Below are 22,330 nucleotides of genomic sequence, written 5' to 3'. Positions count from 1 at the left end.
CTCTCTCTCTCTCGATTCCCGTGTTCCAGTTGCCTTCTTCACCTTGTTCTGCATAATATTATGTACATGTATTGAACTTGAACGTCAGGAGATCCGGCTGGACTGTTTTAATTAATGATTTAAAAGTCCGATCTTAGTGTCCTTTAGATTTTGTCCGTTAATGTTGTGTGTTTGAAATAAATAATTTGTGGCAAATATCGGCTTTTGGTCTCGTTTCCTTTTACTTTTACCTTGATAAACGAACTGCTCAGTTTCCCCACTTGATTTACCTAGTTTCTCGTCCTCCGCGAGACACGCCATGGAACGGAATAGAACAACAGCGTGTCATGTCCACACTGACTGATTGCTCTTGTAGCTCTAATTTAATTTTTCCTGGCTCTGCTAGTGCTAGCATCTGCGTTTGTTGCCATTTTTTGGTCCAAAAGTTGCCACTAAAATGGCAAAAGTTGCCCAAAAAGTTGCCACTAAAATGGCAAAAGTTGCCCAAAAAGTTGCCATTAATTTTTAATAATTTTAAGCTTTCAACTCTCTGTGACGGCGTATATTATATAGCGTGTTTGTAGAGTTAACTTCATCTGAAGCACCAGAATTTCTTGTGCTCCGTTTTATGCAACCAGAATATCATTTGTAGCCACACAGGTTGTAAAACGTGAAAAACATAGGTTTCATATCAGAATGAAATCAAAATTAGAACAGCACACAAACAACTACAAACATTAACAAATAAAGACGTGTTAACCTATACGAAGATTGGCCGTTTTAACCATAAACATTTGTAATATAGGAAAAAGTACAAGATATTACTTCATGTAAGACTTACATGTAAATTATGGAATCTCACACAAGGGGCCTGCCAGTGTCACTGTCAGATCGATGTCTTTTGCTCCGACCAGTTTAAGTGACTTACTTCATCCCAGGGGCACCGGCCCACCGGGAATTTCCCATTGGTACCTTAAAGTAACAAATATTTCCCTGGACGAAAAACTAAAATACATTTGACTACATGAAAAGAAGGCATCTAACTCGTTCTACCATCCTCGCTGAGACATTTGGATGTAATGTATATCTTCGCTTGGTGTATTCGTCTCAGTCACTATCATCATCATCATCCCCTCTTCCTCCTCTCCTCCTCCTCCTCCTCCTCCTCCTCCTCATCCTCCTCCTCCTCCTCAAATAAATAATATCTCAGTTTGCCCTAAGACAGACAACCCATCCTAGTTATCCCAGTGACAGATTTCCTGATCCCAGACAACCCTCGTACTTGCATTCTTTGCAGACTGGACCAAATGAAAAAAAGACAAAGCAATTTTCAATAGACTTTATAGTTTAAAAAAAAGACCAACTGCAACCGCTATTTATTATATCCAAATCGAGCCCAAATAGGACCTCTCCAGAAGAGAAGAAGTTCTATTAACCTGGCTACATATTGGACCTACCTCCATGACGTATAAATACCTACTGCACTGCAGGGAGATTTTAAAAATAATTTTGTATGGGATACCATACTGGTTTTGCTAGCAGGCACATTCTAATAGAGTATCTGCACTTTGGAGTTACTCGATCAAAATATTTTACACAGACTACCCTAAAGAATATGTTGGACTCTGTAATAGCATTCTGGCCTCCCTGGCGTGTCCACTTCCCCGTTTCTTTCCGTGGAGTGTCCTTTTCCTATTTGCACACTTTTTCCACATTCTATGCGCTCTTGTTCTTTTCAGAATTTACATTTCACACTGAAGAATAGTGTAACATTTTATTGCTTTATTCTTTTGTTGCTTGAATATTATTCTACTTCAACCCCCACCCCTCCCCTCCCTGCAAGCGCCGTAAAAACTCTGACCAAAGAAACAAACCCACAGTATGCAGTATGCAATTACATCGTAAGCATTTATAGTAACATTTTCACACTGTTTCTAAAATACTTATGAAGATACTTATACATCTTTATTAAAGGAAATGAGACTGCAAGCAAAAAATATTTGTATTGCGAAGTTTATTAATAAACTGCCAATATAGGTAAGTTATCAGATCAATATGTAAACATTTTTATGTATGCTTATAATAGTACTGAATGTGCATAACATGAAACAAAAGCTATAAATATATGTGTAAATACGAATATTTTATGAAGCTAAAAATTGTTTAGAGTTAACAAAATATATTACAAACAAAAGTACAGATAAAATCTGAAAATTCCAATATCAAAGTCAGATATAAAGTAAATAGAGAAAGAGGTTGGTCAGTGTAGAGAGACCTGGTCATGCAGTGTTGCATTGGTTCCCTGTTACTGGTCTAAAGAAACCGCTGGGAACACTTGAGCTGTAGGAGAAGCACAGGACAATGATGTGGTCCCGTGGAGAGTCCTGCCCATACTGACAGTGGAATGTACAGAAGAATCACAAGTGTTTGTAACAACAACAATATGTGAGGCAGCGTGGTGGAATGAGGCTCTGGTCAAAATAATCAAAGTGAAGAAACTTGCATTTTTCCGTGGGTTTATGAATTTTTATTAGTTGTTTTTTTTTTTGGCTCGACACCTTTCATGCCCATTAAATAGCTCATTTCTGTAAGGATTTTTGTGAGACATGTTGATTAAAGGCACACAAAAATGTAAATTTTCAGTTACCACGCACTTTTAAGCTAAGGAAATAACTAATCTTTGGCGGCCATTTTCTCACTAATATTACCTCTGAAAACAGGTGACCCCCACCCCCTTCATTCGCAAATATCTCGATTTGTATTCAAGAAAAATGGCTATTTTTTTCACCCAAATAAAGACAAATGAACAAGCTTTAAGATGATACCAATAACTCTCCATGCTCAAAAATGGACGAGAGCCTGATTCCACCACGCTGCCTCACCTATGTCCATCCATCACAGAGGCAAAGAATGTAGAATAAACTGCCGCTAGTTAAGTCATCATTCTTCTGACCCCATAAGAACATAAACCAAAACAGGAATTCTCAACAATGATTCAAGGACAAAAAGCAAACTTGTACGTTCACTCAGCATCGCTACTCTTGACCAAGGGGGAACAATTAATACCGAGGTTCTCTTGATGTACAGTACATCTAGAAAGTTGTGTTTGAATTCTGAACTATTATATCTTTTTTGAAGTTATAAGTACTGGGGCTCTTTAGAAAGGATCACTGAACCATTTCGCCAGTGGTTCTCACATATTACAGACAACAATGCAAATTGTAGCTTGCATTAGAAGGAGACATATATATTCATAGTTCTCAACACACAATGACTGTAGTGACAGTATACATTTTAAATAATGCAAAAAGATACACTTTATAATATATATATATTGTTCTATGACAGTATGAAGATTGTTTGATCAATCTCTGCGTAATTCGAATAAATACCTACATTCTCCCACTGATGCTTGATGATTGTGACAATACGACATGTTTACCGGAGTATGTATTTGGCTAGTTAAGCTCTAGTTCACATTGAAATTACACACAGCTATCTGTACATCTACCTGCCTCAATACAAAATATAAATTAGATTATTGTCTACTTTCAACGGTGACAAACCTGTCTTCAGTGAAGCGTTTTTTTATTGGAGTTAGCAGTAGTATACATTTCAAAGTACTAGTGACATAATGGAAGCCTTTCAATACTTTCATACACTATACACAGGGGTGACTTGAAAAACAGTTTATCGATGAGTGTTTAGAAATTTATTTATTTTACTACCATCACCAAATGCAAAAAATAATGAAATCACTTTCAAGTGATCATCGTAAAATCTTTAAAAAATATCATGGAAAAATAACAAGAAACAAAGTCAAAGATCAATGTAGTTTATTAAGGCAGTTGAAAGCATCTTTGACAAAGTACACTTTTGACGATTTGAATTTCAAGTCCTTATTCAAAACTGACCTACCACTTCTGTTAACTACACACATTTGTGAATATAACAAACATAAGAACATTTCAGTCCCCCCCCTTCCAGAACAATAAGTATCTTCGGAGGAGCATAAGAAAAAAAATGACAACTTACATTCGGTGTAACACCTATGGAAAGACTTTTTCAGACACACATACATCCAATGCTACTTTTGTCTTGAGAAAAGGTGAACAACAAAAAAAGAAAAGCAACAACAACAAAAATGAAGCCGCACACTCATACCGTACAAAAATACTGAACTTCAAATATCCTTCAAACTCGGCACATAACTAATGGAAACAAAAGTAGCAATAAATAAACACTCTCAGTGACCAGTTAGCTAAACATTTAGAAAAAACAGGACAGGCGGTCCTTCGATGTGTTCTTTGCTTGCAAATGCATTATATGTATAATAATGTATTCAGCATGGTATAACAGCAGCAGTCTTGGAGCATATGTCAATAACTAAAATGAACAGGCGAACCAAAACAACTTTCACAGGCATATACGAACGTGCCAATAGAACAGCTCTCCATTTATTGCAAAAATAGTACAAACCACATACATGAGACAGAACAACAGTAAATATATACGAGTCCTGAACCGTATCAAACAAAAATAAATTTGCAAAATCTTACTTCAATAAGATTGTTTTCTAGTTGTGCCAAGAACGATCTCTGTGCAAAGTTTATCCCTGAACAAACTGTGCCCAAGTTCTACTTTGTCCACATAATTTTGGTATTTGTTATAGCTTTTGTGTCAATCTTCATCTTACATGATTTTTGTTTTTTGTTTGTCTTCTGAACATTGAAAGAAATTATGTGTTTTATGAAACATTTGTCATTGGCCCATGCTTGCTATTGTTATGTATCTATTAGGACACACTATTTTCATAGATATCTGTTACGATGACTTACATTTTCTCTCAATATGCACAGATGTCTCCCAAGTGGTTTCTATCAGATGCAAGATATTCACACAAAAACTGTCAATAAATAATGAGGGACGAGTTCCCTGGTAAAAGCTGTTTTACGCTCCTGAAATTTGGAGGGGCCCACGCAGTTATAGAACTCTTAGAAGTAATTGTACAAATAAAAACTTAAAGTTTCTCTTACTCGCAAAGGTTTTTAATTTTTCTTGAAAGAGCAACAAAAAGATGAAAAAAACCCTGTAAATTTCTTTCTATGTGGGTCTCAAGAACAGGTCAGAAGGCACCAAAGAGAATGTATGTTGCCCGTGAGATCTTTTAGTTGGAGCTGACCATGCAAATACCATTGCAAAAGTTTTTTGTTTTTTCCAGAAGTAACTTTGGCACAGGACGCCAACTTTATATAGCTTTAACTTTTTACACAAAAATGCGGGTGGAAAAACCAATGCTCTGACAAATCTCACTAAGACTTCAGTAGAAGCGTGACTGACTGTGTCAAGGGGGGCGGGGGTTTCAGAACTCCTCCCTCCACCCACCGTAGCCGCTGTTGCGGCTGACGTTGTGGCTGTGGTGGCTGTTGTGTAGGAGGTGGCTGCTGCCGTTGCTGGAGTACTGGGAGTGGCGGTGTTGGCTGGCCAGGCTGCTGTTGTGTGGGCCGTGTGGGCCGTGCGGCACATGACCTCCGTTCATGCTCTGTTCGTGCAACATCTGCTCCAGCTCCTGCTGGGTGTCCAGGATGTGCACTTGGAATGGGGAGCCCGGCACGTCCACGTTCGACCATCTGGGGAGGACGAGAGCGGAGACACTCGATAAAACAGGGGTGCCGATTTTACAGGGTGTGTGCACATGTGCTCATTTCACTAAGCTTTATTTAAAACATACGAGTAACAGCCCCCCCCCCCCCCCTCAAACCTACCTGTAGCTGCCTTTTGCACAAAAATGTTTACCTTAAGACATTAAGTGTATGTAATTATTACTAAATTATTACTTTAATTGTGTATAATTGTTTTATTGCCTGCTTTAACTCATTCGCTACGCCGAGCCGTGGGGGGCGGCGCGGCTTGAGTGCCGTCAGTACGCAAAGCCGCCCCCGGCGGCTCGAGAACTTACGTTCAATTTTAGCTTGGTTTCTATTCCAATCCACATATCCATGTTAAAATAAAGGTCATAATATAAAGTTGACTTCCGGGTCAAGTGTTTACACCGAAAATCGGAAGTTTTGATTCAGTTTTGAAACAGGATTTCGAAGTTTATGCGACATTGTTTTATCGCGAAGCCCAAATTATAGCCAGACACCAGTCTTTGTACTTTTACACAACAAAATGTATAACTATTTTGCTCACTAAAGAAGTGTAGGACTCTTCTTATAATATTGATACTACTGGACTCAAATTGCCAGTGCACTGTAATTGAGAAATCAATATTTTTGAGTGCTAGATCTAGGCCTTGATCTAAATTGTCAAAATATTTTTTTCCTCCCAAAAATCACTACTTTTTGGTGAATTTACTCAAAAAGTACCACCCAAGACATGTATAGGTTTATTCCAAATGCAATTCTGAATAATTCCATATAAGATACGAGTGTTTTTTTCTGTTTGGGATCCTTTTTTCAAAATTATTTTTAAAAAAATGTTTTTTCAATATCGGAGGTTACGATCCAAATGTACAAATATTATGGAATGTATATGTAAATAACTGCTCATTTTTCAATATTCTCCTGTTCTATATACAGTTATGGTTATTTTGATGGATAATTTGACTAGGTGCAAACATATTTTTTGAGTTTCATCTGAGATTATAAATTTTTTGTTTTCAAATTTTATCCGCAACCAATCACAATTGTGTTGCATAATCGCCTCTTACAGGAACCAAAGTTGAAAAATACTCAAATAAACATTACAGATGTATTCTACAAACCATACTGAAAATGTTGGTATATAATATGTTGATATTTATTTGAATTTATGGCCCCCAAGACCTGTGAACTGCGCACTAGTCATCTCATTTCGCCCTCCCGAAAGAAATTTGTCTACAAGCCGAAAATAATACGTAGCGAATGAGTTAAAACATTCCAACTTATAAATTTATTTATATTTAAAGCTCATTGTGTTTGTCACTTTGCAATTTCTGCACAAATAGTCTTGGTACCGTACCAGACGTATTAAGCAGTATGATCTGTACATTTGGAGCCCTTGCCCATGTGATTTCTTAGGGTCCAAACAGTTTTTATTTCGTTTTTTCAGAGCCAGTTGGCACCTTTGATAGAATATCTTCTCCACAAGGGATATGGACGTTTAACTTGTATTTGCAATGGCAAAGAACTTTGACTGTTACTCCCCTGATGGTTCCGATCTTGAGGCAGGGCCAAATGTAAAAAACATTAAACACCTCTTTTATTAAACCCTTTGACAAAATTATGACGCCATTCTAGAGGAATACGGTACCAAGCATGATTGAGAGAAATTTGGAATAATGATATATGTCTATCAACTATATCATGCACTGAGCAAGTAACCTAGCTAGTCGCTTGAAAATGATTCGATCAACAGAGAAGACACACAAGTTAGCCCACAGTACTTTTACAGTTTTATTGCCAGCTGACTCCTGAAGAGAATTCGCAGATAGACTTTGGCAATGATTATAAAAACAAAAAAAAGGTTGTCGTTATTCTTTCAGTTGCACGGTTCTTTAAGTTATCAGCAATATTTTTCTCAGACGACTACTGCAATTATGAAGTTGACACCTCAGGGACGTGGACCTACCTGACGTGAATGATGTACAGGCCAGTCACGGTGGGATAGTACCGGCACAGGATGGTACGATCTTTCTGACTCTCTCTGTACATTTCCACCTGGAACGCTCCTGGAGACAGACAGTGAGCACACATTATGCATTAAATTGGTGCTTGTATTCCTTGCACTGGCTATACTCAACCCAAAAAAATAGAGATAAAATAGTGTGACAACAATAACTCTGTGCATGCAAACTGTTAGCGAAGTAATGAATAATGTTTTTGTATTTTCATTTCTGAAGATTCAACATTAAGCAGAACTGAATTAAGTTTTTTTAAATTGAATAATCCTATCCTGATGTTAGTTTTCCAGAATCTTGTTTCATATGTTTGGTTTACATGTTTTGTCTTGATGTACAACTGAGCAATACATTTGTGAGACATCGTGGTGAAATTAGGCGCTTGTCAAAATGATGAAATTGAAGAAAACAGCATTTTTCTGTTAGTTTGGCACTTTTCACTGAATTTTGGTTTTTGGCTCAACAGCTTTTATGTCCATTTAAAAACACATTTGTATGGATTTTTATAAAAGAGCCTTGATTAAAGGCAGAAAGAAAAGTGAATATTCAGTTTTCAAGGATTCTAAAGCTATGGAAATCACCAACTTTGAGGGACATTTTCTTGCTTATTTTGCCTTTGAAACCAGGCGACCCCTCCTCTTTAATCGCAGATATCTCGACTTCTACTCAAGATAGATGGGTATTTTTTTTTTCATTGAAAGCAAGACAAATAAACAAGCTTTAAGATTATACCAATAACTCCAAATGCCCTAAAATTGAGGATAGCCTGATTTCACCACGATGCTTCATGTTTGTGTATGTGCCTTTGGAAACAACTCAAAACCTGACTATACTATGAAAATTGGGACCACTGTGGTTCCTGTCAGAAGGAAAGCTAGCAATTTTGAATGTGCTACTTTGTAAACTTTTCAAATATCTGGAAAGGTTTTTGTAAGGGAAAAGAGTTCATAGCATCATCAGCATCATGTTTTAGAATTGGAAGTGTCTACGTCCTCCCCGATTGGGGTCTAGGTAGTCATGGTGTCTAGGTGGACCCCAAAACTGTTGGATTGTGATTGGCTCGCTGAGCGAGCGGTAGTTTACATTGGTTACAATGCAAGGCTACTGATCATCTCGGGCGGTGTGTCGATATAGTGTTACTATAATTTATTTATTTAAGCCCAGAGAGAGAGTATTTAATTAATAAACGTATCTAGATCTAGAATCTAAATCTAGACCGAACTGCACACTCTTGGCTGGGTGCACAACAAAATCTAGATCTAGATCTAGATACGTTTATTCATTAAATACTCTCTCTCTCTCTCTCTCTCTCTCTCTCTCGCTCTCTCTCTCTCTCTCTCTCTCTCTCTCTCTCTCTCTCTCTCTCTCTAGGGGAAAATACATTAATTATAGTAACACAAGATAAATCCAATCACTACCCGAGATGATCAGTAAGTAGGCCAAGCAGCCGTGCATTGTAACCAATGTAAACTACCGTTCGCTCAGCGAGCCAATCACAATCCAACATTTTTGGGGTCCACCTAGACACAATGACTACGTAGACCCCAATCGGGGAGTATGTAGACACTTCCTTTAGAATTACAGTGGAGTCAGCTGAAACCGAACATTGTTAATCCTAAAACAGTGCTAAACCAAAAGAAAAGAATCCCAATTTTTTTTTTCTTCTCTCTTGGAGCAATTCTTGGAGTCAACATAATTTGATAAGTAGGCACCAAGTCAGAGTAGTCCTACAATGGATTCCTGCCCACACTGGGATACCGGAAAATGAAAGCGCCGATGCTCTAGCAAAGAAAGGAGCTAGCCTCCCTCAGCCTGAAATTCCTACTGATTACACCACCTGCTGCCAAATGATCAAGTCAAACCTCAAAGAAGACTGGATGAATGATTGGGACCACAGGTACGACAGGAAGGATGATGATGTATGGCCACATGAATAAACCACTGGTCAAAGATCCAATCAATGAGTTGAGGAGGGGAGATCAATCCATAATCTTCCAACTTAGAAAACAACATGTACCCCTCAACCAACATCTCAACCGATTGGAGTAAAGCAGTATGCTGCCTGCCCACAATGTGACTACCCTTGAGAGACAGTGGAACATCATCTGTTCTTCTGTAGAAAACTAACTTATTTAAGGGGATATTTTCTTCCCAAGCTACCCCACACATCTAATTGCCTCTACTCCTCAAGACAACAATTAGAACAGACATGCAGCTATTACCGAATGGCATCATGCAGAAGAGTTAACGCTCAGATGCTACTGGATCGCTAACAACAACAACAACAATATTGGAGCAATTCGTCTAAATAAAAAACCCCAGAAAAGCTAAGAAAATGTGGCAGTCCTACAGATTTTGGTTTTAGAACAAACTGAACTGTATAAAAAATTATGTGTCGTTATCCTTTCCGCATATTTGAAAATCGATTCTCACTCATTTTGGTGCTTTGCTTTTTCCAAACATTGTGAACTCTTTCCGCTTATTTACATGACATTTGGACAAGTTGATCAAGTAAGTATTGAAATTTCTGTTTCAGATTCTCTCTCTTTATCTCCTTATGAGGCTGGGCAAGCCTGAGAGGTCCTCCATTACCTGCTGCACGTACAAGGTGTTGACGAGATGGCGCAATGGTCACACATAATTATGTACATACATACACAGGAGGACTGAACCAACCTTTGGGTCCTCTGATGCGTACGGTGAGCTGTCCAGCCCCTGCACCACGTGTTTCCACAACAAACTGACTCTGGAAGTGAGCCAGGATGCCATGCTCCACACCAGGCCCATGGACTCGCACCTTGGAGGCGTCAGGCTGCGCAGACACTTTAAAGGGGAACGGACTCCCTGGGGAAAACATGATATTAGAATTACGTAGTGAAAAATGAATGAAAAGAAATCTGACATTATCTCAGCATACTCTATAGAGACAGAGAACAAGTCTTGGTTGTCTAACTGGCAGCTGTTGGGTAATGGTTCGATTCTTTGCTGTTAAACAGAGAAGATGCGGGTTTTTAGCTTTAGTAAGAGTCTTACGACACTTACAACACAATAAGGTCATATAAGTGCCGAAGATTAGGTGTTAAAGAGTGTAACAAACATAAAAAAGGAGGAGAGATCAGAACGATGGATGTTTGCTAGGAAAGAAGGAGGAAACCAAACCAGAGCACCCGCCAAGTAGGGAATTATTTTATGGAGTATTTGAGTGAACAAAGCAAACTGAAACAATTAAGGTCATTTGGTGAAAGTAAAAGCATGAGAGATAAACAGATTTACCTGGGGAAAAGAAAATAGGACCTATCAGTGGCACCTTCCAACCAGTCACAACTCTCTCTGCATGTGTTCCCCTACTTTCCATGGCTCACCCTGCACATGTAGGCCTATGTCTGACTCACCCTGCATGCATGTGTCCCACTCTCTCTGTAGGCCCCCTACGTATGTTTGATTCACCCTGCACGTACGTGTCTAACTCATCCTGCACATATGACTGACTCACCCTGCATGTATGTGTCTAACTAACCCTGCTCATGTCTGACTCACACTCACCCTGCACGTATGACTGACTCACCCTGCACAGGAATGTTTGACTCAACCAGCATGTGTCTGACTCACACTCACCCTGCACGTATATGTTTGACCCGCAATCACCCTGCACATATATGTCTGACTCACCCTGCACGCATGTCTGACTCACCCTGCACGTGTTCTCCTCCATACTGGATCTTGAGCACATGTCTCCCTGTCTCCTGCGGCCGGACCACCAGCCTGTAGGTACCGTCATGGTGGTCACTCAGCTCACAGTGGGCTACTTTGGTGGGACCCTCGCAGTAGGCGGTCAAGTCACCTGATGGCACGGGCAGGGAGAGTTGGGAGTAATTTTTTTTTTCAAATAGTAGAGGGTTTTACGGCGCTCGGAACTGCATAAGATCATATGAGCTCCAAGGGGTGGGTGTCAACAGAGAAGTCTTTACAGGGAATCAGACTTACTCTGCTCACCTCTCTAGCTTCAACAGCACAAAGTCTGCTTCGACTATCAAGGCACCCCAAAATAGCAGGTCACAAGAGAGTGACAAACATACAAAAGAAGTAGAGGAAAATGACAATAGTAAGGATCAGGAAAGAAAAAGCAGCAGTTCCCTGTTGTAGATCAGGCACAGTTGTGAGCGTGACAAGAGTCAGCCCATTTATAATTCTACTATGCTTGAACGAGAAATGTCCCCCTTTTGGGAACGGCTTAAAGACACTTCAGACAGTGGCACTGCCCGGGGGGGGGGGGGGGGAGTTGGAGTAAGCAGAAGTACATGGCCACAATAACGCAGCCATTTAGTATGATACAGTGCTGGGAGAAAGCAAAGATAGGTTGTCTTTTTTTTTTTTTTGGAGTAGGCCTACAAAGAAGAACATCGACACAATAATGGTCCATCAGTAAACACAGGGAAAAAACAGGACAGACTGGCATCAAACGTTAAAGAGAAGCATGTGGAAAGACACAGTTGAGAAATGGTCATGGTAAAAGTAAAAAAGCAATACAAAACAGACATCAAACCATGGAGGAAATGGACAGAAATAAGAGCTACCAGTGATGCCCACCAACCATCCACGGAGAGATCGTTGGTGTATATTAAGTAGGCCTACAAACACATACAGTCTGCCATATACATTATAATGAAATTACCGGTACGGAATAATCTTTAGATGAATTTTGCTATGTACCTGTTTTATGCACAAAGATACACATGTATAAGAAAAACTTTAGGACTTGAAAATCTGTTTTCTATGTGCATGCTACACTGTATGTAGGTCAACTACGTAGGTCAAATATCCAGCAGATGGAGTACGCTCTGAATAAAATCATGTTGGAGGCAGTAAGGAAAATTTGAACACTTCTTCTCACTTTTAACAGTGGATTTATGTAATTGGATATATGCAGCAATTTTAAATTTAGTAAGAGTTTTACGGCACTTGCAACACAATAAGGTCATATAAGTGCCAAAGATTAGATGTGTTACAAGAGAGAAACAAACACAAAAAAGGAGGGGAGATGAGGACGATAGATGTTTGATAGAAAAGAAGGAGCAAACCGCACCAGAGCACCCGCCAACATGCAGCAATGATATCCTCAGTGAAAGTACAGTACAGCACGGAGAGCTCAAATTCGTCTTGTCCTGCCTTGGTAGTTCGAGGGATATTTTACAAAGATAAAGAAGGAGGAAAAAAGAAAAACAGGACCACAGACACAGTTTGATGGATGCCTAATTTAGAGTCTTATGTGTTCAAGTTCAAGCTATCCGTGTTATGCTGTATATGTGTCACGACGCGGTAGAATCAGGCGCTCGTCAATTTTTGGGCATTTGGAGTTATTGGTATCATCTGAAAGCTAATTTATTTGCCTTGCTTCCAATGAAAGAAATATCCATTTATCTTGAATAGAACTCAAAATATTTGCGATTGAAGGAAGCGAGGTCGCCTGGTTTCAGTGGTGAAATTATTTTTAAAAAGGCTGCCTGTCATATTATTTTAGTAACTCCAATAGCTAAAGAGTCTTTGAAGACTGAAAAATGACATATTGTAAGCATTTCAACAATGTCTTTCATGAAAACTCAGACAGAAATGTGTTTTCATATGGAAATAAAAGAGGTTAAGCAAAAAATAAAAAAACTGGATGAAAATTTCCAAACTGGCGGAAAATGCCTGTTTCTCCGATTTCCTTAATTTGACGAGCGCCTGATTTCGCCAGTCTGCCTCACATGCACAGTCATATGCTTGGATAGGCTTGTAGCTGGAAATGAAAAGATATAAAATGAGGAGGCTGGTGCCTGTTTGTCACTCGGCCAGGGATGGTGTCAGTGTCAGCGACAGGGAAGACAACCTGCTTGGAGACATTTCACCATTCATGAGCACTCTGAAAAAAATTAGGTCTGTCATCTGTGTATGCATTAACAAGGACAAAAACTCAGTTCAGCTGCAATGAGCTTGGATAAATATGGGACATTGACAGTAACACAAAAAAGTCAAAACATAAGACCACAATAGAGGTAATATGTTAAAGATTAGATATGAATAAAATCAGTAGCTTTTAAGCGGAAATAACTTTGAACATCCAAGAGCTCCCATACAGAAACAACTTTAAAACCCTCTTGTCGATAAGAAAAAAGTTGGCTATAGGCCTACAGAATACAAGATGTACAGGAAGTTTTGTTAAGGAAAGGGACTACAATAAGATTGAGACACAGCTTCACAATGTAGGTACACCACATACGTGTGAAATTGTAGTTGTTAAAATAAATCAAGGTAACAGCACCTTGGCAATGGTACATGTGTAGCAATAGTAAGACGCTGAAACTGAAAGATTAATTTTGTTTTTCTGAAGCTCAGTTACCAACCAAATTTAGTCGTAAGTGAGTTGCCATAAGCTTATTGATTCAATTCCTTCTCACGTGAGTAAAGCATGGGCCTAAAAACTACTGGAAGCCTACATCTTTCAGATAGCTCTCATCTGCAGATTAGAGATTTGAGCACCTGCTGATAAACTGACAAAAAAAGACATTTCTTACCATAACAAAAGCAGTGTAACCTGCATACATCTCTCACAAAAGTGATTTAATATATTACATTGGAATCCAAAGAACCGTTGCGAGACTTTTAGCAACTCCAAAAAAACTAGTGAAGTAACAGCTTAGTTTTTGAATTGAGACATTGAAGAGAAAGATCCTTTTTGCGTTGCTACTTTGAGAAAGATTAATCTGTTTACGACAAATGTGTAATATCTTCTGGTGGCAGTTTATAGTTTAAAGTACTGATGATATCGCTACTCTAATGAAGAAAGATTGAGTTGAGGGGGGAGGGGGGGGGGGGAATGGGGGGGGACGAGGATTGAAGGAAACAGTGCTTGGGCTACATGTGTTTCTTGAACAATGTACCCGTACATTTTGGAAAAGAGAACGTCACTATAAGACAGAAACATTGAGAAAGAAAAAGTGTGAAAGATACACCAGTAGTGAGACGCACAACACTATATATATATACAAGAAGCATGTCAAGAATGGTTCTGCTAAATGATTGTGGTTGGATGAGTGGGGAAACGGGGGAAAATGGAAAATTTGAGGACATTTCAGCACAATAGCCAGGTGTTCCGTGTCTCCACGAATGAAACAAATGTTTCAAAGGGTTAGTCCTTCTAGGGTACAGAGTTGACTAGAATACAACAGAGATTACTTTGTAACAAATTGTTATCAAAATGCAATATCAAAATGGTACCGATAATTTCATTTTGATAGAATTCAAAACTGGCGCAACGAAAGGACAAATCTGATTCCAGATCCTGGCAAATCCACTCAAGTACGCCTACTGTAGTTTGCTGTATGGTACATTTACATGCATTATGATTCGCATGAGCTGGAGGAATGAAGAGCAAGTTATTTACTTCAGCTTGAAATCTGAAAAAGATCACAGATTGAAATGAACAGATTTTACTTTTTGAGTAAGCACAGAAAAGCCAGTCTACATATTCGTAGACTTTTAAATAAGCTCAGGTACCCCACAACTTACTCCGGTAAAATAAACAGCAGTTTTTCCCTAAGAGGTAGGAGTAAGCTGAACAGAACGGACAGTTCTTAGTGGAGCTTACACTATATAGCAGAGCAGCATTTTATGCTTTCTTCCTGTATCAAAGATTACGCCTATATTTCAAAAAGTGAAATCATTTTCAGTTCACTGATGGGTTTGACTTTAAAACCATAATTTGATGTGGCCATTTTAGTGAACAACTCATCCTGGTAGTGACCGCAGCAGCTAGATCAGCTAGTCTGTGTACAGATTTGTCATGCTCCCCAGACCTGCTCTTACCTGCCCCTGCCTTTCTTGTGTCGATGCGGAAGTCGAGGTTCTGTCCGTAGAGCCCCCCGCGCAGCCCCTCTCCACTGACCACAACACGATTTGGGTAGGATGCTCCAATCACGTTCACTTTGTATGGGGCACCACGCAGCTGTATGTGGGAGGGGAAGGGTTATAGTGAGAACAAATGTGTGGAACTGCGGTGAAATAAGGCTTTATTGCCATAAATAGCTTGATATCTTGCTGTCATTTTGAAAAAAATAGAAGAAAAAAGAGGTAGAGACTGACCAAAAGTAATTGACCTGAGACTTGAATGGATGGGTGATGGAAAAAGAACTGGACAACACAGTACCGGGTACTAAGCCCTATAGTTGTTGTTTTTTTAATGAGTGGAGTAACTCTTGGATTGGCTGATTTTGGGTCAAGCTATGCAAATCGAAATGTTGGCTGATTCTTTAAGGTCAACCACTTCTCTGTCTAAAAATAGCAAGGAGACAATTCAGAAAAATCATTAGTCATGTCGTAAATTGCCTTTGCAAACATGAGGGTGGGTCAAAATGTAATGAATTTTCACAATAATTGGAGTTTTTCTCAAAATGTACTTATTTTTCAGTTTTTTCTCTACTTCTTCCTTAGTTTTCATCCCTTTTAACATGAAACTTTAATAGGTGGCAAAGCTGCCATCAATGTAACACAGAGATATTGCAGAAAATAACAACACGTTTCCATAGTAGAGGCAAGCGATTATGCAACCAAAATTTAGAAAAGGTAATTATATTCTCTTTTTTTTTCCTTCTTCGTTTGCACGTATTCAAAAATACTCTTTATTACATTGAAAGGGATTGGTTCAGGTATACTCTCACCAAATTTGGTCAAATTTCGTCAGTAAGTACGAAAGCTTTAGGGATTTGACAATTATTGTTTATTTTTAAGAAGGTGGCAGTTCCCATAGCTATAGCAACCGCTGTACATGTAGCTATGCAAAAATAAAAGTAGGTATCGAGAGATTTTTCTATGCCTTATTCATATGTGTACTTAGATTTGATCTTGGGCAACAATTTTTTTTTAAAATTCTGATGCCCGTGCGTGGCGAACAATGCCTGTTCTCTTTAAAATCCACACTTGAAGGCGGAGGAGGAGGAAGAAGAAGAAGAAGAAGAAGGAGAGGAATCACGCATCTTCTAAACTGACACCCCCATGTACCTGTCGTCCATTCCAAGAAATGTTGAGCAGGTAGGCCCCAGGGATCTGAGGGATGTAGGTACAGCGGAACTTGCCCCCGCCCAGCGGTGAAGAGAACACCTTGATCTCCTCGCGGACGCCAGTCAGTTCCACAGTAGGTTCGCCTGGATCAGATCATAATTGTAACATGTTATCCATGCACAAATGATACACATCTACTTATATAGGGAGACTACAGGGGGAAAACGGCAGAATCCCATTTAAAAAAATCATTTTGATTACAGTCTAGTACGAATATAGTGTAATTTGAACATACTCACATAGCGAGCAGATTTTCATGTCTCAGATTTTTTATTTTTTAAAACTACATGTACATAATTAATATGTTTCCATTTACATGCAGAGCAAAATTCCTACATAATGAAAAGATTTCTGCATTGTACGGATTTCTCTAGGTGAGTGTTAACTGCATTTAGATAGATAGATTGACAATCTATTCTGTCAAATTCTTCAAGAGCCAGATCTGAAACAAACAGACGTGAGCAATCATAATACTTTATACTAGAGAAGCCAGGCATGTTTAATTGATTTGACCCGATGATGGATTCATAACACTAGAGGTAAACAAAGCATAACATTTTACAAGCTGGAAAATGGCAAGGTCCATTTAAAAATGCACAGACAGAATTTTACAACCACGTATGAAGTCCCAATTTTTCAAACTATAGAGTCTAAGATTTCTCAAAATCTGTTTAACCTCAACACCAGATTTAACCTGATAGTCTACATGATCATTGATATACTACCCACTAATGAATATCCCTGATTTCAAAATTTCTTTCATCTTGATTTTCTTACAAAAGTAACTAAAACCTACATTAAACATATATACAGTGTGTGTTGTGGGTGTATGAATGTAAACGAAATCTTGGGGGGTTTTTTGGTTATCTCAAAAGTAAACTTTCCGTACTGCACTTTGGACACCACTTTTTTTTAAATTCTAATGAACAGCACCCCAAAAGGAAGCAAGTTTTGTCTTGCATGTTTGGTCCGTTGGATTGATTTCTGTCAAAACTTAAACTGGCAACTCAATAAAACAGACATTATTTTAAAGTGGGCCTAATCCTAGATTTCTTTCAAGTCTTTCAAAATGATTAGAGGCTGTCTATGCTCCCCATATAAAAATGCTTTTAGTCTCAGAACTTTGAACTACGTATTATTTTAGTTTTAGTAAGAGTTTTATGGCACTTGCATCACAATTATGTCATATAAGTGCCAAAGATTAGAGATGTTATAAGAGTGAAACATACACACACAAAAAAAGGAAGAGATGTTTGATAGGAAAGATTAAGGAGCAAACCACACTAGAGCACCAGCTACCCATCCATATTGTATACCCATGCGAGGGTGGTTGGCAGGTGTCCTAGTGTGGTCTGCTCCTACTTTCCTATCAAACATCTTTCGTCCTCATCTCTTCTCCTTTTTTTGTGTCTGTTACTCTCTTGTAACTCTCTAATCTTTGGCACTTATATGCCTTTATTGTATTGAAAATGCCGTAAAACTTTTACTAAAACTAAAAATATACACGTGGGATTTCTCAGTATTAAAAAATCTTATCGAAGTAAGACAAAATACAACTAAACACAAACAACAATTCACATGTTATATGTTCACGGGCATACAACAAAGGAGGTATTACCTGCAAAGATATAAACTGTCACAATGCAGAGGTGCTGTCATAAATTACACATCTAAGCCAAGCAAAACAAGCAGAAACGGGGATGGGTTAGCATGCAGGATACACAACTACAAGCACAAAAAAATAATCAAAATGTGAAAATCAAGCAAAATGAACCAGACAAGGCAGGAGTACCTTTACTTATGTGCCACTCCAAAGCGGTTAACTCTATATGTACTTATGGATACATATTATAGATTTCTTCATAGAGGAATAGCGTAACGTCAAAATGCCAACTGATAATGATAACATTTTTGTTTCATCAGACTACATATTAATCCAAACGCAACATTTTCTTTAACTTCATTTAGAACTATAACAACCACAGGTTTATAATATGCCTGCAAGATGTCTAAATGATCCGTGAGATACAGCAGGTCACTGGTTATGTCATAGAGCAGGGCAATGAGATGGTAAATGTTGTACTTTGCAGTGTTAACAAAAGATTTTGGAGAAAACACAGTAAGCTTTCAAAAACCTACAATGGGAAAGTTGAACAGCCTACCAAGCAAAAGAAGAGATTTGTAAATGCTGGATACCTTTGTTGAATCCCCCCCCCCCCCAAAAAAAACCAAAAAAAAAAACATAACAAATTAATTTTTTGAAATAAATAAATAAACAATAGCCAAAAAAAATAGTACCAAAAAATGCAGACAAGCAAGAAATTTCCCAAACGACTAAAAAAAACCCCACAACTAACATGCAGTGACAGAAAGCAATATCATCGCTACAAGGCACCCGTTAATTTATTCATTCAGTCCCATGGAAAAGATTTTCTTTTTCCAAAGAGGCAAAAGATATTTTTTTACAATGATGAATGATTATCAGAAAGGAAGTTGTTGGGGCTTCCTATCACTGATAGTAGTGATAGTATCAGGAAATCAGTTAAATGGAGAGAGTATAACAACATAGAAATGATTAAGTGAATTTTAATTTTTAATAGTGAAAAAAACTTATTTAATTGTTAACTCAGTTTTACTTTCAAACAGAAATAAAACTATCCAATGATTGCATTCCTGGTAGACGGAAAGAAATAATTGTACTAGTTCTAAAGTGTAAAGGAACCTTTAGACTACCTTATACACATATTATATGAAATTATGATGTCCTTATAGAAGAATAGGCCTAACAAGTTTCAATAGTCTCAACCTAAATAATGTAGTTTCTTAAAATGTGACGTGTGCTAACAAAATGAGTTACTTCTCAGCTTCTAGCCTAATGAAAATTAATGCATCACCTTTATTGGTGGAGTCTGTACAATTTGTAAGTATGGAATAATTTTTTAAAATGGTAGACTTGAACAAAATGGCATCAATTGAAAATCTGTAAATCTGACTCCAGTGTCGATTTTCGACAAATATCTAAATTCTTGGATTGCGAGAAGTAACTTATTTTGTCAGCACGACTCAATGTTTGTTGCCAGTGTCGCAAGAAAAATAAGCACAGTAACTCCATTTCAATCTGATTTACAGGGCTAGATAAAAACATTGGGGATACTCGATCATGTTTCTTGTGACACTCACAATATGGCACTGTTAATTGTTTTTTCCACAAAATAGAGCTGGCAAAGTACAATGTATTAGTTTATCATTTATCAAGGAAACAGTTGGATTTCATCAACATTCCATGTAAGCCTACAGCACAGAAACCAAGCATTTTTTACAAAAAAGCAAAATTTTGTTAAAAATAGACCAAGCATTGGAAAAAGACAGAAGTCAATCAACTTAAATTAGCACTCTTCACTTATAAGACAGATCTATTTCTGATGCTTTTCATTATTTCACACAATATGGTAGCCTACAAATAGTTTTTTTAAAACTAGTAGAATTTATTTAATTACCTATCAGCTTTGTTATCATTCTTTGGTGAAAATTCTGTTTATTGACATGCGCTCAGAAGTGGAGAAACAGGAAATAGGCTAATATGATTAGTGAGTTTAGACTTAAGAGTAAAGTCAAGCAAGTGTCGGTGACACGGGGACCAGATGGGTAGTCACGTGTGTGTGTGTGTGTGTGTGTGTGTGTGTGTGTGTGTGTGTGTGTGTGTGTGTGTGTGTGTGTGTGTGTGTGTGTGTGTGTGTGTGTGTGTGTGTGTGTGTGTGTGTGTGTCGGTGACACGGGGACCAGATGGGTAGTCACTGGAGTGTGTCCTTGAGCAAGACATGACAACCCTTGCTAAAAAAACAGGGCGCTGTACAGTAGCGACCAGCTATGGCAAGGTAGTGAAATTGTTCTGTATTGGTGTATTATTGTGTATTTATGTATGTACATGTGTATGTATTTATGCATGTTATGTATTTATAATTATGTAGACCTATTTATGTTTTGTATGTTTGACAATGTAAATCAAATTGCTCTTCTGGGATCACAAAAGTGTAATTTATTTATTTTATATAAATTTTCCTTAAAATTCATAGTTTTTGCTAAAGCACAATTTAGGCTACAAGGAAAAAGAAAGTGAAAGCCATCAACCAATTAAGTCTTAGTAAAAGCATTAAACCTACACCTGGTGTTCTGTTTGGAGACTATATAGAGCCAATCACCTCTTTACCTCAATGAACAAAATGAATGTTAGGCATGCATAATATGAAGACCACAATGGAAAAACGATCAATGTCAAGAACTAATAATTATTGAGTTAGCGGTACGGCATGTGTAGGACTTCCATAATTTACTTTCCAAATCAGTTAAACTAAACAACAGGCTCACTCCTGATGTATTTGTAAAAATATATGTTTTACTCTCTCTTTGACACAATTCAGGTCATTAGTCTTGATGTAGTGACCCTCTTAATTAAAAGAAGGAAACAAAGATGAACGAAGTAGGCCTACTGGATGTTTTGAATTTAAAAATTTGATTTTCTTAACCCTTTATCTCCGGCAAGCCGCTCCCAGCATCTCGCAGAACTATAAAATAGGTTCACTTGTTTTGATTTAATGACCAATTCAGGGACATTTTTGTCATTTTTAGATTTAGTACTAAAAAAAGGCCCCAGCATAGTGGGTTTACCCATGTAATATATCCCTGTAATATTAGTTAAATGAGCAATAACTGTGTTTGGTTCATTGGCGTAGTTACGTCTCCTTGTTTGAATGTATTAATTTGGTACTCTTCAGGATGAGCAATTAAAGTTATGATTCAGTAGTGTCATAAACATCCAACATGGTCGGTTGCTGTTTTCAGTGTACGATTGCTGTGCTAGACTTTCCGTGTGTATCTTACTTATCACAACCCACCTTGGAGATAAAGAGTTAAAAGCCTTAAGTGAAACTTTGATCCCATTTCAACAGTGGTCTAAGCACATATAGAGAAAGGTAGCGGTAGAGTGTAAAGCACGGCAATCTGTTCAGTGTTAGATCAGGCGTTCAAGTTTGGACAAAAGCCTCACCTGGTCCGGCCTGACTGGCATCGATATAGAACTCTGCCTCCTCCCTGACCACCGCTTCCTTCAGGCCACGACCTGTCAGCCACACCTTGCTGGGGTCAGCCACACCGCTGGTGGCATAGCCCGGGTAGGGAGAGTTGACCAGAGGGTGGTCTGACCAGTACAGGTGGATGTCGTGGACACCTGGAGATATTAGTGAAAGTTTTGATACGTGTGTGAGTTGGAGTAAAGAGAATCCCGGTGGCATCAAGTTTTGATACGTGTGTGAGTTGGAGTAAAGAGAATCCCAGTGGCATCAAGTTTTGATACGTGTGTGAGTTGGAGTAAAGAGGATCCCAGTGGCATAAAGTTTTAGTATGTGTGTGAGTTTGAGTAAAGAGAATCCCAGTGGCATCAAGAATGACCTTTTAGTTCAATTTTTTTTAAAGCAAGACAGACAGACTGAGGGGAGGTAGGAGTAGGGAGGGGAGGGAGGGAGAGTCATAGGCTCAAGCCTTCTGGGTATAGAGCGTTCGGTGGCAGATGTACAGATGAGTTACAGGTCACAACACAACAAC

At 38.4% G+C, this 22,330-nt stretch overlaps 1 protein-coding gene across 1 annotated transcript in view; it reads right to left on the bottom strand.

Moving 5' to 3' along the window:
• Positions 1–1,976: 1,976 nt before the first annotated feature.
• LOC101856863 (filamin-B) overlaps positions 1,977–22,330 on the bottom strand; it is a gene marked incomplete at its 5' end in the record, with an annotated part of 21,161 nt that continues 807 nt past the window's right edge. Inside the window, 7 exon segments of the mRNA XM_013090690.1 lie at positions 1,977–5,609; positions 7,591–7,690; positions 10,316–10,483; positions 11,331–11,480; positions 15,482–15,620; positions 16,673–16,815; positions 21,777–21,956. Coding sequence (XP_012946144.1) covers positions 5,342–5,609; positions 7,591–7,690; positions 10,316–10,483; positions 11,331–11,480; positions 15,482–15,620; positions 16,673–16,815; positions 21,777–21,956 — 1,148 coding nt within the window.

This window comes from Aplysia californica, unplaced genomic scaffold, assembly GCF_000002075.1.
Source record: "Aplysia californica isolate F4 #8 unplaced genomic scaffold, AplCal3.0 scaffold01421, whole genome shotgun sequence".
In the NCBI taxonomy this organism is placed as follows: Eukaryota; Metazoa; Mollusca; class Gastropoda; order Aplysiida; family Aplysiidae; genus Aplysia; species Aplysia californica.
Note: the sequence above shows the minus strand (reverse complement) of the source record. Positions and strands in the feature narration are given on the sequence as shown.